At 42.9% G+C, this 14585-nt stretch overlaps 1 protein-coding gene and 1 long non-coding RNA gene across 3 annotated transcripts in view; one reads left to right on the top strand and one right to left on the bottom strand.

Annotated features, from left to right (window-relative positions):
• The window catches only part of prr36b (proline rich 36b), a 37950-nt gene extending 23958 nt beyond the window's left edge, over window positions 1-13992 (top strand). Inside the window, exons 5-6 of one of the 2 annotated variants that reach the window (XM_086056579.1) lie at window positions 823-4481; window positions 7921-13992. In XM_086056579.1, the coding sequence (XP_085912705.1) occupies window positions 823-4481; window positions 7921-8856 (4595 nt within the window). In that variant the 3' untranslated portion in view covers window positions 8857-13992. Of the gene's footprint in view, window positions 1-822; window positions 5565-7920 lie in introns of those variants that run through there. The other variant, XM_086056578.1, reaches the window with a different exon arrangement.
• Window positions 4575-14384, bottom strand: LOC147134868 (uncharacterized). Its single transcript, XR_015090218.1, has 2 exons — window positions 14108-14384; window positions 4575-11759 (listed from the first exon to the last, which is right to left on the bottom strand). It is a non-coding gene; the product is annotated as an uncharacterized LOC147134868 (long non-coding RNA).
• Window positions 14385-14585: the final 201 nt, after the last annotated feature.

A 14585-nucleotide genomic window follows, 5' to 3' on the forward strand; every position in this document is an offset into this window, starting at 1 on the left:
GAAAGTTTCTGCTGCAGTGTTCTGCTGCTCTTACATACTGTCCACTTGCTGGATTCTTACAGCAATCTGACAAAAAACAAGCACCAAAAGTTTGTCTGCTGCACACATGGACAAGAAGGCAGTTTCACCTGCACCCTTTGCTGGAGGTTATTAAATTGTGGCCAAAGCCAGTCTATAATATTTTCTACCGCGATGAATTTCTAGTCATATTAAATGTCATGTCATGTCATCTTCCAAACCGCTTATCCTATACAGGGTCGCGGGGAATTGCTGGAGCCTATCCCAGCCGTCAATGGGCGAAGGCAGACCACACCCCGAACTGGTCGCCAGCCAGTCGCAGGGCACACATAGACACTGTCACTGAGCGGGAATCGATCCCACGCTGCCCGCACACAACTCAGGCGTGTGTACCACTACACTATCAGTGGACCATATTAAATGTGTACATTCCTAAATTTATACATCATCACAGAAAGCTTTAATATTAATTTAAGTATTTTTTGTCACAATCACTGATGGTGTAGTGGTACACATGTCTGACTTGTGTGCAGGCTGTGTTGGTTCAGTTCCCACCGAGAAACGGTGTTAATTGAAGTGTAGATGGTTGTTTGTCTCTTTATGTGCCCTGCGACTGTCTGGTGACCAGTTCAGGGTGTAGTCCGCCAGTCAGAGTCAGCTGGGATAGGCTCCAGCACCTCAAGACCCTGAACAGGATAGGCAGTGTTGAGAATGGATGGATAGATTTTTTTTGTTGTTGTTTCTTTTTATGTAGTTCTATTGTGATTATATTGTTTGAATAATACTATGTGTTTCTCCCCCTAGATATGACCAAATCTACCACCACAGCAGCCAAAAAGTCTGCAGACTCTCCACTCAGCCGATCCTCTGCAACGATGAAATCAACAAAATCTGAGACACCGAAACTACTTTCAAAATCAGACAGTATAGCCAAAAAGCCATCTGGAAGTAAAGTTGCTGACACAAAGACACCAAACCGTTCCAAAACACAAGAGAATAAGTCCACTCCTTCCAAGGACGCCTCAAAGACCCCTGCCTCCAAAACAGTGGCAACCAAGAATACTAGTGCCAAGAAAACTGTGGGCAGCAGCACCCCAACACCTGTGAAACGTGGACCCAAAGCAGAAGAAGCCGCTGAAACTGGAAAGGAAATTGCTGCTGCTGTAGCTGCTGCTGCAGCAATTGCTAGTGCAGCAGCTACCATTGTAGGGTCAGATAAACCACCATCACCCGCAGAAGCGGCCTTGGTGGAATCTCATGGAGAAACTGCTGAACAAATGCCTCCTCCGATCCCATCAGCCTTTGCAGTACAAGGAATAAAATCAGATCGCACTCCAGAGCCATCACCAGAACAAGTACATGAACTAACACCCGCAATTCATCAAGAAACAATACCAGGACAAAAGCAAGAACCAACGCCAGAACTGATACGAGAAACTACACCAGAACTCATGAGAGAACCCACACCAGAATTTATACGAGAACCTACTCCAGAGCCTGTCAGAGAACCAACACCAGAATTTATACGAGAACCCACTCCAGAGCCTGTCAGAGAACCAACACCAGAATTTATACGAGAACCCACTCCAGAGCCGGTCAGAGAACCAACACCAGAATTTATACGAGAACCTACTCCAGAGCCTGTCAGAGAACCAACACCAGAGCCTATAGCAAAACCTACACCAGAATTTATACGAGAACCCACACCAGAGCCTGTCAGAGAACCAACACCAGAACCCCAACGAGAGCAATCACCCGAACCTCTCAGAGAATGGTCACCAGAACCGTTGAGAGAACTTACACCAGATGCTGTTCAAGAATCAACACCAGAACATGTACATGAGATCACACCACAGCCCACACGAGAGCTCACACCAGAACCTGAACAAGATTCAAGTCCCGAACCCCTACAAGAGCTAGCACCAGAACCCTGGCGAGAACCAACACCCGAAGTCCTACAAGATCTCACACAAGAACTAGTACAAGAACAAAACCACGAAACCCTCCTTGCATCAGAGCCTGAGCCACTGCGAGAATTGACACCGGAACCTATGGATGAAGAAACTCTTATTCATGCACGCAAAATGAGTCCTGAGGTCCCTGATGAAACATTCTGTCAGCCCACAGAGGAGCCACACCAAGGCGCTGGATTACGTCATGAACCAGACTCTAATTTTCAACTGCCAGCGCAAAATGACCCTTTCCAATTCGAACAGTCTGCAAATGAATCAGTTCCTTCCCTCGGGACTACAGTCATGTCTCCTCCCTGTTCCCCACCAGTCCCGGTTTCTCAAGTCAGAGAATTTCAGAATCCCTCTGATCTGCTGAACATGCATAATCAATCAGATCCCTGGAACAGGAACGAGACGTTGGAGCCATGTGATCCGCAGGAATCTCACAGTATGATGAACTTCCCGACAGAAGGGTATGATGACCAGGATGAGGAATGGGAGACAAGGAGAAATGAAGAGGAAACAGAAGAAGATGATAAAGAGAATCTGATGACTTCCACTGCTCCTTCCACAGAAACCTTCTGTATGATGGCACAGCCTCAAGTTTTGGGTGTCTCAACCATGGAGGATTTAACTTCCAGGGACATGCTGTCACCTCATGAAAAGGAAGTAGCGGTGGAAAAGGCAGATGAAGAAATAAATGAAGATGATGATGAGGATGAAGAAGATGAGGAACAGAGGAGATTGGGCCATCAGCTCTCCTCCATGATGACTGATACGAGCACATCTCAGCCCTCTGAGGAGTTCCAAATCAGACCTTCAGCTTTCGGTGGTTCTACCGGCTGGCACTGTGATGACTTGCTGTCAGGAATGGACTCCGAGGATGTTAGCAGCTGCACCAGCAGCCGACAGCAGGGCATTTCTGACCTCAGCAGCACCCAGCACACCGCAATATTGGAAGGTACTCAGAGCTCAGATGCCCTGATTGACTCAAGCCTCCGTGGCTCTGAAGGTGATGGTAACTTCATGGGCTCTCCCAATGTGGAAACCCTAGCCAATGAAGAAGATGATGAAGAGGATGAACGTGTGGATGAAATGGACTTAAGTTCAGAGAGAGCAGAGGAACATCATAAAGTGTTCCAGCAGCAAGAACAAGATGAGGACGAAGAGGATGAAGACGTAGAAATGCACAGTGACGGAGTAACAGAAGGCTGTGAGAATGCAGATGAAGATGACTTTAATGAGGAGGGACATTTAGACAACCTCAATCGCGCGGATCCGCCATCCATTGTCCCTCCCACAACTTCCTGGGGTCAAACCAACCCTTTTTCTGATACTTGGGCTCAGCCAACCTCGCTGCTCTCTGTCTCCTCGCCCAGCCCCATCTCAGATCATGGTGCAGGAGAGTCTGAAAGTCCCACGCAGTCCCCTGCCCAAACGGGCCTGGACAGCAGGTCCCCATTCTTGGCTCCTCTCTCAGGGCAAGACTCTGAGCAGCAGCATTCATTCTATGAGATGGACACCTCCGTCCCTGAGGATACTCCAAATAGGCTTGCTCCCGCAGCTGTAGGCATGTCCCAGTCCAGCACTCTGAGTGGCACAGCACTGGCCGCCCACAGCGGCAGCGAGACCAGCACACCGGAAGAACTGCGTGACTATGACAGCAGTTCAGGGGTGGAATCCCGCTCCGACAAACAGCATACTCCGGTTCCTGCTTCACTCCAGCCTGACATGGAGCAGGATCTGGGTATTCACCTGGAGAAAGGCGATGGAGAAGAGGAAGAGGCTGAAACACTGCCGGCTGATGAGGTCCTGGGAACAGGACCCCCAACTGCTCCAGCATCTGCCCCATCTTCTCCTACAACCTCTGTCGATGAGGCCAGTGACACAGAGGGCGAGATGCAGATAAATGAACCTGAGGCAGCAGTGATGATGGATGCAAGCGCTGCATTTGAAAGCCCGACTCCGACAAGCAATTTGCCTGCTCTTGATGAGGATGAGGAGGCAGGAGAAACACCAGCAGGAGAGGGTGACGAGGATGAAGGTGGCACCACTCCTCAGTCAGCAAATTCTGTGGCATCATATGGCTTTGACTGCACCACATCCAACTCTAACGCCCACTCCATGGCTGAGAGCTGTGGAAAGAGCCCAGGAATCTTCTCCCTGGAAAATGAGGAGCAGCTGCCAGAGGAGGCCAAGGACCCGTCACTCATCAAGGAGCTGACCTTGCCATCCGCTGCTGCTGCTGCTGCTGCTGCTGCCGCCCAGGCCGAAGACCTGCTCGGCCGGCCTGTGGACCTGATGCCGTTGAGTTTTCCAGAAGATAAACAGCCCAGTCTCGATGACCGCCACTACATGCTTGGGGGTGAGATTACATCACACCACCTTGAGGAGGTGGATCCATTGGAGGCAAGTCACCACCTTGGTCCTCTGGAATCTGCAAATACAGATGAGAGCCAGCCGTCCTACTACTCTACCATATGTGATAAGACTGATTATCTGGAAGGTAACGTATAAGCCCCTCACATGTACCCCTGGAATGCACCTTTTCCCTGCAACCCTCCCCCTTTACCTAGTGTTTGTCTTCTCTCCAGTTGGGTTAGATTGCTTAGAAGAACAAAAATAAAGGAGAGCAAGATATTAGGAAATTATTCTAAAAAAAAAAAAAAAAGAAATACCAAGAAGATGAAAATGTTGACTAGCGATTTTTAAATGAAGGCTCCTTCACTGTTACGGCCATGTTTTTAAGTCTACGGCTTAAACTCATCCAGTGTACAATAACGAAGACCATTTCCGAGTAGAATGCTCTTTTTAAAGTCACACTGCGAATTCGGTGAAGGGTATTGACTGATTGATCCAATGTGACTGAACTTTTAAACTAAAAAAATAACAAAGAAAAAAACAGAAGGAACAAAATGGACTGTATTTATCCTACTGTTTTTACCAATCAAATGTCAATGTTTTTTTTTTATTTGGTTGTTTTTTGTTTTATTTTTTGTTTCTTTCTGTCAATCCCGATCCTCCCTATTTTGTGTATATACACTCAGCGTTCAGCAGCACCGTAGTGATAGTTACATGCTCCATTCTCTTTAAGAAGTTTGTTTTTGTTGCAAGGTTTTTCTCCGTCCGTATAAAGGCTAGGTATTAACACTTCTATTTTGCCCGTACAGATATGTGAAGGTAGGTATGGAAGTCTTAGATTGCCGTTGATTAAGGTGAAGTTTTTACTGTGTCAGGTTATGTTGTTTGCATAGATTGCTAAAGTGTATAACACGCAGTTGCATACAGTATTTTTGGCTTTCGGTTTTAAGTGGCTCGATTACAAACCGCAGCTAGCACATCTGTTGTGTCGCTGAAGAGACTAACTAGTCTATTGTTTGTGATTTGACCATGAATTGCTCATCATCTCTCTCGCAGCTTTACACCCATAGTGGACGTTTGGTTAACCCTTTCAACAATATATTGCATGTTTGACTAGCAAAAGACTGTGTACTACCTGATAACATTCAAGAAATTCTGCTCTAGGTATATTCATAAATTAATGGTTCACACTAGGTTGTCTTTCAAAATTCCATTAAAACATCATTGCAAGGCCTTGTTCCTGTTTCTTATTTTTTCTCTGTATTCCAGCAAATTACTACCCTTATGTTTCAGTCACTGTGTACTTGTTTGTCAACACATTTATTTTCCCATGGCACCGCCTGTTCTTTCCCATGGGAATAACCGGTGAACAGGAAGTGATGCAAAATGGAATTTTGTCAAATGAAAGAATCCAAAGGTTATATCCTTGTGCCCTCCAGCATGCTTCATGCCTTTTTGACTTGACCTGTCAACATCACATTCAGACCTCATCTTTGGCAGGTGGCGCAGACTCTTAAGGTGCTGTGGGGCTTTCTAAACAGGTTCAAAACATGACAAATTTTGACATTTTCAGGTTAACCGTACTTTGTCAATGGGTCAAGTCAGTGGCAGGGTTATCTTGGGTTAAGTAACAGTTACACACAAAACTTATCTCCTTTTTGGCTCAACTTGGCTCTATATTTTGTAATATGGCAAAAAAAAATTCCCCCCTCAACTTTTTCAAGATTATAAATCCAAGAAAAATAGTCTCATGATAGATTGAATGGCCTCAGTGAAATTATTTTTTCCATGGAAAAGCAACATTTGGTACTCTTGGAACTTTATGCCAATTCTTAAAAAACAAACAAACAAACAGGTAAACAAGTAAAGAGGCTTAGCACTGTTTGTGCACTTAGAAACAACAAAAACGAAGAAGTAAAAATCTTCACAGGATATCTTGCACAGCAAAGACAGGAACGTCTTAAAATCTTCATATTTTTGTCCTGTTAGCCTGCACGTTTATGTGTACATTCTGGAATTTTTCCTCCTTGCACAAGCTACATGGATGCCTCTGAATGTTGACGTCCCCATTCATGCCTTTTCCTGTGCCTTGCACACCCCTGTCCTGACACTCCGGAATCATGTGTAAACTGACATAGAGCATGTGCATATATTGTACCCGTATCCTGTCTAGTCAAGCCTGAGTTACCCTTATGAGTCTATGTGTGGTTACTACGAGCCAGTTGTGAAAACAAATCAGGTAGACTGTCACTGCCCCACATAGCAGTCAGTAAACTGCAGGTATCAAGTTTTATGAAAGTGCCTTTTAGGAACGTTGTGGAATTTGTGACACTTGTTCACAGGAAAACTACTCACTGTAAAAGCAAGACCAATCTTGCAATAGAACAGAGTAAAAATACTGTGGTCCTGTTTGTTAATTTTTCTTATATCTGTAATTTACTTCATTATTTACATTTCTGGCAACTTTCACTTCTAATCCTCTATATTTCCTAAATAAAATGTATACTTTCGCTACAAATACCCCCAAAAATGATTAGGCCTACTCGTGTTGTCGTATAGGGCAGTATAAGACCCGATTTAAGTGCAACTAGGCCATGTCGGCCATCTAGAGGTGAATGGTGATATTACAACTTAAAACTACAGTCATATTTGCAGTTCGCATATTCGGTGAGATTTTTAAATATTGTTTTTTTTTTCCAGGATTTTCTCCTCCATTTACCAAACCACCACCACCCACCCTGTTTTCTGTAGAAAATGTATAATAAATGTTCATCGGTGTTTTTGGGGGAATTTGTGGGGTTTTAAAGAAAAACATCTTTTTTTTTTTTTTTTAATCTATCAAGGGAGTGTGGTCTTCAGTTGCCCATCCCTGATATACAGTATTAAGTTTGTGTTTGTGGCAGGTATATTGTAATTTTGCGAACACATTTCATCAAGGGAACAAGGTTTCATTGTTCATTGATTATGTCTCGCATAAGATTCACTGATGATAATAATGGTTACAGTACAATATTAATATACAGTACTTAAAATACTGGCTAATTTAGACTACTTATACTTTTTGGGTGCAATTTTGTCTTTGTTGCTCCCTATCCTATAATACATCTTGTATTGTCTGCGCAGGGAACGACTGCTGTTCTGTATGATAACGAAGACTTGAGACAAGTACAAGCAATTCCATTGGCTGTCCACGTTATCACGCGGACGCAGTCATTCCTGGTGTAAAGTCATGTCAAACGCCTAAATGGCAATTTCATTTATTTGCCAAGATACTTTCACCTCTTTGCCGTCCACAGACTTAGTTGCTACCGTTCTATGTTCTTTTTTTACGGGATGTTAAATTCAGTAAATTTGTCCTCTGAGAACTGGTGTGGATAACCCAAAAATACATATACTTCATATCATACACTGGACTGGTTACTGAATAAACTGTTGTCATGAATTGACTTCCCTTTGAGTTGCACCTTCACCCTGTCAGATTTCTCCTCAACCCACTACCTCCTTGTCCTTGTCGTTGTGCCACCCGTTCCGTTTCTGCATGCATCTAACGGATGCGCAAAGTGATCTTGAATGTCTCACAGGAGACGAGAAGAGAGACGAAGTGGAGGACTGGCTGCAGACATGCTCCCTGGAAGACCACCGGAACCAGAACCATTCCAGCACACTTCCCGTAGCCAATTGTCACTATCTGGCACTGGTTCCGGGCAACAGGAGGCCCATCGACCCAACTGTTGCGGCACAGTTTGCCCGACTCGAGCGACCTTTAATCGACAACAACGATGAGTGCGGTTCGCATGGGGAGCAACTGCGGAGGCTGGTGCAGCACCAGGAGAAGCTTCAAGAAATGCAGCATCGCCAAGAACAGGAGAGGCAGAAGAGGCAGTGGTTGGAGGAGGAGCGTCTGCGGCTCGAGCAGCAGAAGCAGTTGGAGAAGCAGCGAAGGGAACTTCTTCAGCTGCAGCTACAACAGCAGCAGCAAGAGCACCGCCACCGCAGGCAGGTTCTGCAGTGGCAGCTGGAGCTGGAGCAGCAGTACCGCATGCAGCAGAAGCAGATCCAACAACAGCAGCAGCTGAGAAGGAGCCCGACCGGAGTCATGCTCTCGCCATCTTCGGGTTTGTGCACCATCTATGAAGCCATGGAAACCAGCGACGAGGACGACGACGCCAGAGTAGAGCATAACAGGAACACGCAAGGAAGGAGGAGGATGCAAGACTTCCAGAGACAGCTATGTCCTTTGCCTCCTCGGGAAGCGGAGTGGAACCAAAAGGTGGACATTGTTCAACAGCTTATCAACCAAACACTGATGTTGTCTGGAAATGGAGGCTGTCCACCTCTCCTCCTTCTACCTGTGGGGACGGGTGGAACCTTGAATCGCCTCGATAGCAGCAAGTGGCCCAACCTGCTGCAACAGTTCAGTCCTCCTGCTGCTACCGTCACATCGGTCAGCAGCTACTCCCCAGACGGCCAGGGGCCCTCCTCACCTGGAGACTGGACTGTGGTGGAGGTGGAGACCCAACACTAGTCAACCAGCAAACAAGGACATATTAGGCAAAAGAAAAAATTGGTCTTTTGCAACATACTTATTGGTAAGTTAGGTGGCAAGATTCAAGGCAGTCTTATCGAATTCATTAAAATATTATTATATAATGACAGGACCTTCAAAAAAACAGCTTCAATATACTGTATATATATTTTCAGTTTTGCAAGACTTCTGTTAGTTAATGTATACTGTAATCCCTTCTCCATCGAGAGGGTTATGTTCAAGACCACCCCCACGATAAATGAAATCGGCAACATAGCAATACCCTATTTAAATCATCACTAGGTTTTTTTTTGTTGGTTTTTTTTAGCATTTATGGACTTGACATTTTTAGCATCTTTCAAAGTATATCTGTTTACACGCAGTTTTACAATCATACAACACATTTAAACACATGATATATTGAGAGAGAGAGCAGGAGCAATGGATAACACAAAAATAGCATACAAATGTTGTAACACTGCACCGATGCCGGGCACGTTGGTCGGCCGGTTAGCACGTCCGCCTCACAGTTCAGAGGTCGTGGGTTCGATACCGGCTCCGGCCTCCCTGTGTGGAGTTTGCATGTTCTCCCCGTGCATGCGTGGGTTTTCTCCGGGTACTCCGGTTTCCTCCCACATTCCAAAAACATGCATGGTAAGTTGATTGGACACTCTAAATTGCCCCTAGGTGTGATTGTGAGTGCGGATGTTTGTCTCTGTGTGCCCTGCGATTGGCTGGCAACCAATTCAGGGTGTCCCCCGCCTACTGCCCGAAGACAGCTGGGATAGGCTCCAGCACGCCCGCGACCCTTGTGAGGATAAGCGGTATCGATAATGGATGGATGGATGTACTGATGCCTCTGAGCTTAACATTAAACAATTTTTTTTTTCAAAACTAACAATTTACTTAATCATTTCACAACATAGGATGATTCCGGAAAACATAGTCTGACTTGAAATACTTCCTGTTTTCATTCTTCTTTTGAATTTCATGTCAAACAAAATAGTGTGCCACCATCTAGTGTTTGACAGTAGAATCACACCCAAAATAAACGGGAAGCAGAACAAAACAGACTGTTACATGTTTTGGATTATTGTAGTCTCAAAACAGATATCAAACTAGATCTGAAGCTCCACTTGGACAAACAAAGTGCCATGAAGAAAAAAAAAGTTAAAGAGGAAGTCAACCCAAAGGTTTCTTTTCAAGGATATGTGCCTCCACTCGTCTAAACACGGCATTCTGATTGATTGTGGAATATGAGTTCAGCAGTAAAATCCACCCGATTTTGTCCATCAGGGCGTGGCCATTTTGTCACTTGCTGTCAACTGAAAATGGTCGCCCACTGAGATGGCTAAAACGACTGGATTTGACTACTTAACTCATATTCCACACATGCAATATTCATCTGAATGCTGTATTTAGGCTAGTGGGGTCGCATATAACAGAAAGAAAATTTGGGGGCTGACTTCCCCATTAAGAGAGTCAACTCAATATAAGAATTTACAGATAAGATACGCAGTCATACATAACACTGTTTATGAAATGTTCTTCTCTCATAGTCATTGTTCTGAAATCACTGCCAGCCTGATAACTAGCTGCCAATAAAATGCAGTCATAATTTGACCAACATAAGATATAATAATGATTTTTATCAGGACGATTATGCAGTAGAATAATGTACATACAGTTTCACAAACTGTTTTACGTGTGTTTGGGGTAACATCATGTTTAGCTTCCAATCATGTCTACATCCTTTCACCATTCAATCTTAATTTCATATCAAATAGTAAATAACTACACAGCTGCAGGGGGAGCCCTGTTGTAAAACTAACTCAGGTGCCAGTTAGCTAAGCACCGATAGCCTACTGCAACGTGCAAACTGTTGTTTCGTTATATATATCTTAAACCATCAAAGTATTCTTTTTATCCTCAATGCAGTAATCGATACAGTCTGAACATTGATGATTTTGACAAAGTCTTGTAATCAGTCTTATGACCGCAATTTGCATTTAGCATCGATTTATTTTTAGACAATAGTGGGCTGTGTCATCGATTGCCCTTATCCAGACATGCACATCACAGCCTGTTAAATAGGATCAGAGCACGCTTCCCGACGAAACTTGTCATAAAGAGGAAGACAACCCCCAAAAATGTGCATTTTCTAGTCTAAACGTGGCATTTTGATTTGACTTCTGCTTTAATTTAAAAGCACTGCTTTGTGTTTACATTTGTGTACACTCCTCTACTGTGTGCATGGCATACTGTGTGTTATGGCAACATATGCTGTACTCGCCAGACACCTGTGCATTAGTAAATGTGTTTTGTGTTATTTTGAATTTTCTAGAGCGCTTAAATGATTAGATCTCAAAGATTGTGAGGATATACCAAGTGTGTGGTTGTGTATATGGTTCTGAAGCTATGACAAATTGCACTTATGTTTTACCGGTACTTTATCATGTGAGTTGAAGTGTCCGTACGGGTAAGTGTCAGTTGTGTTTATTGATGTACAGTACATGTTAGTGAACTTGTTGTGGACCAACAAACCTTCACAGTGAAGTGTGGAAAAAAAAAAAAAGAGTGCTATGAAACAGACCATTGTGATCATCAAATAGGATTATTTCCAGTCTGAAAAGGCTTTGGGCGCACTCAACAGCATCCAGTCACTAAATGTTGGTGTGACTTCATCGGACAACCAGGATTTCATGGACCCAATAGAAGCATCAGTCATGGAGGACTGAAGCGGGTGTGGGAGAGAAGAAGGCCCTACTTGTCCTGTCATGGGAGGAGGGGACTGAATAGAGGGGGGTGGGTGGATGGATCTTGCAAGGGTGCTGGTAGACAGGGTGTCAGGGTTGCTGGGTTGTTGTCATCCCTCTCAAATTCCAAAGCTGTCGCCTCATTTCCTGGGTCGGCCAGCATTCAGGGAGTCGCCAAGGTTACCGATGATGTCATGGTGAGGGAAGAAGGTTTTATTTGGGATGAGACAATGCACCATTTTGGGCAGGCAGCTGGCGGGCATGGGAGGATGGGGGATCTTTATTCTTGTAAGGTCATTGTGATGAGACTTAAAAGAAAAGTTTGCTGTACATATATTTCACTGTCTATTTTTTTTAAAGCTATTTCGTGATATGTGCAGGCTAAATCTGAATTTAATTACATGTAATATCAGTTAATCATAACACATTAATATACAGTTGGTGTAAAAAGTCTACACACCCCTGTTCAAATGCCATGCTTTTGTGAAAGACCAAGATCAATCATTTCAAAACGTTTTAAACCTTTAATGTGGCCTACAGTATAAGCTGTAAAACTCAAGTGGAAAATGTTTATAACTTTTTGAGCGGGGAAATAACTGAGATAAAGTGTTTGCCTCTTAAAATTCCGGCATCACTAGTCGACAGAATTGGACGAATTTTAGCAATATTACGCAGATGGAAAAATGCGGTTCTAGTAAAGTTCTTAATGTGCATTTGAAAAGACAGAGTTTGGTCGAATATAACAGCAAGATTTTTTGTTGAACCACTTTGGGTAATAGTACATTTATCGAGCCTCAGAGTGGTGTTCTTAAATAGGTGCCGATGACGAGCGGTGCCAATAATCTACATCTCGGTTTTATCGGAGTTAAAAAGCAAAATATTGAGGGACATCCATTGTTTAATCTCGGCAAGGCACGCCTCTAAATTACAGCAATTAGCCGGGTTTGTTATCACGAGCGGCATATATAATTCGATATCGTCAGCATAACAATGAAAACTAATGTTATATTTATGTATAATATCACCAAGCGGAAGCATGTAGACGCTAAACAATAGGGGTCCTAGTACGGATTCCTGCGGGACTGCACATATAATTACACGGTGCGTCCTTTCTGAGAGGTAAGAATTAAACCAAGAAAGTGCTGAGCCTGAGATACCAACACGTCTTTCAAGGCGTTCCAATAGTGTGTTATGATCGACGGTGTCAAAATTAGGCCATAACACATTTCCTTAAATGCTTTTGGAATATTTCAAGTGTGTGTGCTGACTCCCATTTAAAATGAGTTTAACTGTGAATTCTGAACATCGCCACATATAAGGGGATGTGCACAAGATTGATATTTTATATTTGTATTTCTTCTGTTGAAAATTTTTTTTCTATTGAATTTTACAGGAAAGGTTCACAGTGGTGCTAAGAAATGATTTGTCTTGAGCTGCTTTTTTTTTCTATCACAATAACAGGGGTGTGTAGACAATTTATATCCACTGTGTTATCAAACACGTTTAGATGTCTTAAGAGAACTTGTGTGATTCAAAGTGTAGGAAGGTTGGCTTACCCTGATAGTACAAATGATAACAACAACAACAGCGCCACCTAAAGGCTGGACAAGACACTAGCCTTTGTTTGATTTGCAAAATTGTACGATGCACTTAATTAATGTACTACAATGTATAATGTGTACTTGATGCAGTATGCATGCAATGCACTTCTATGTTTGATACTTTTTATGTTGGACTGCTGATTAAGGAGTTTTGTGAATCCTACTCAATATGACTTTTCAAAGCAGCATGTACAGAATATAGGTTGTAGTTTTCTAGATTATTTAGCAATTTATACAGCAAATATACAGAGAAGTTCTAATATGAAAAAGGTCAACATTTTTTATGTAAGGAGTTTCTATATCTGCCATCATGTATGGCATTTGAAATGCACAATAAAAGCTCTTCTATAGTTTTCTAAATCAATTTCTATGTGGGTAACACAAAATATATGTTCTATAAAATGAGACTTGTAAGACAAACAGTAAATGTTGCTGATAGTTGTTATATATTCATATGGATTCATCCAAAGTTTTATCAAGAACATCCCAGCTCTAATGAGAAATGAAGCACAACCTTTGCAATGCATGTTTCAAGACATATATCATTTAAATTATAGTCTACAGTGCCTAATTTTCCCTTTTTTCCTTTGCATCTATTGTGTCTTAATGTCATGTTGATGTATTCAGGTGAAACGTAAATGTCTACATTGAAAATGATATCTGTGAAAGTTTGATCTTTTTTACCGCACAACTACTTTTGATGTTCCATTTGCCGAGTCACTTTCTGTGCAAAACTGACAGAACTTGTTCAAATAATGAATAAAATATAGCGTTGTCGACATTTGTGCATCGTCCTATTTTAATGTACCCCAAGCATATTAAATATAAATAGTGCTTGACATATACAAGAAAACTACAGTCCTGCCCTTATAAATATTGTAATTCGATACTTACAATCACTGTCACTGTGTCCGGAGTAAATGTTTCCACTCTTCTAAACAACATGTGAACACAACAGCACACAAGCACGGTTGCAACGCGGTCAGAACATACACCTCACACATCTGAGTTTGCACTTTGAATCTCGGCTCTGGCCTTCCTGAGGGCAGTTAACATATTTCATATTCCACTGACCCTACACGCCTATGCCAGCCCATGACCATTAGGTACATAGGCATACAGTATATACACTTGCGCAATAATATTGTCCGGTACAAATCATTCTGCCTTTGCAAAGGTAATAATGCCCATTTTTGATTTACACTGCCTTTGAATGACATGAAAGTACAATTGCATTGCATCACACAGTATGCTGTGTTTCATAAAAACCTTTATGAAGCATTCAGTGTGACGCAGTACTACTCTACGCCACTGAAAAATACAACCACATTGAATCTCATTGTGCAGTAGTACCTAATATTTTGGCCAATTA

This window comes from Filicampus tigris, chromosome 16 (genome assembly GCF_054856515.1).
Source record: "Filicampus tigris isolate MCC_2025a chromosome 16, RoL_Ftig_1.0, whole genome shotgun sequence".
Taxonomy (NCBI): domain Eukaryota; kingdom Metazoa; phylum Chordata; class Actinopteri; order Syngnathiformes; family Syngnathidae; genus Filicampus; species Filicampus tigris.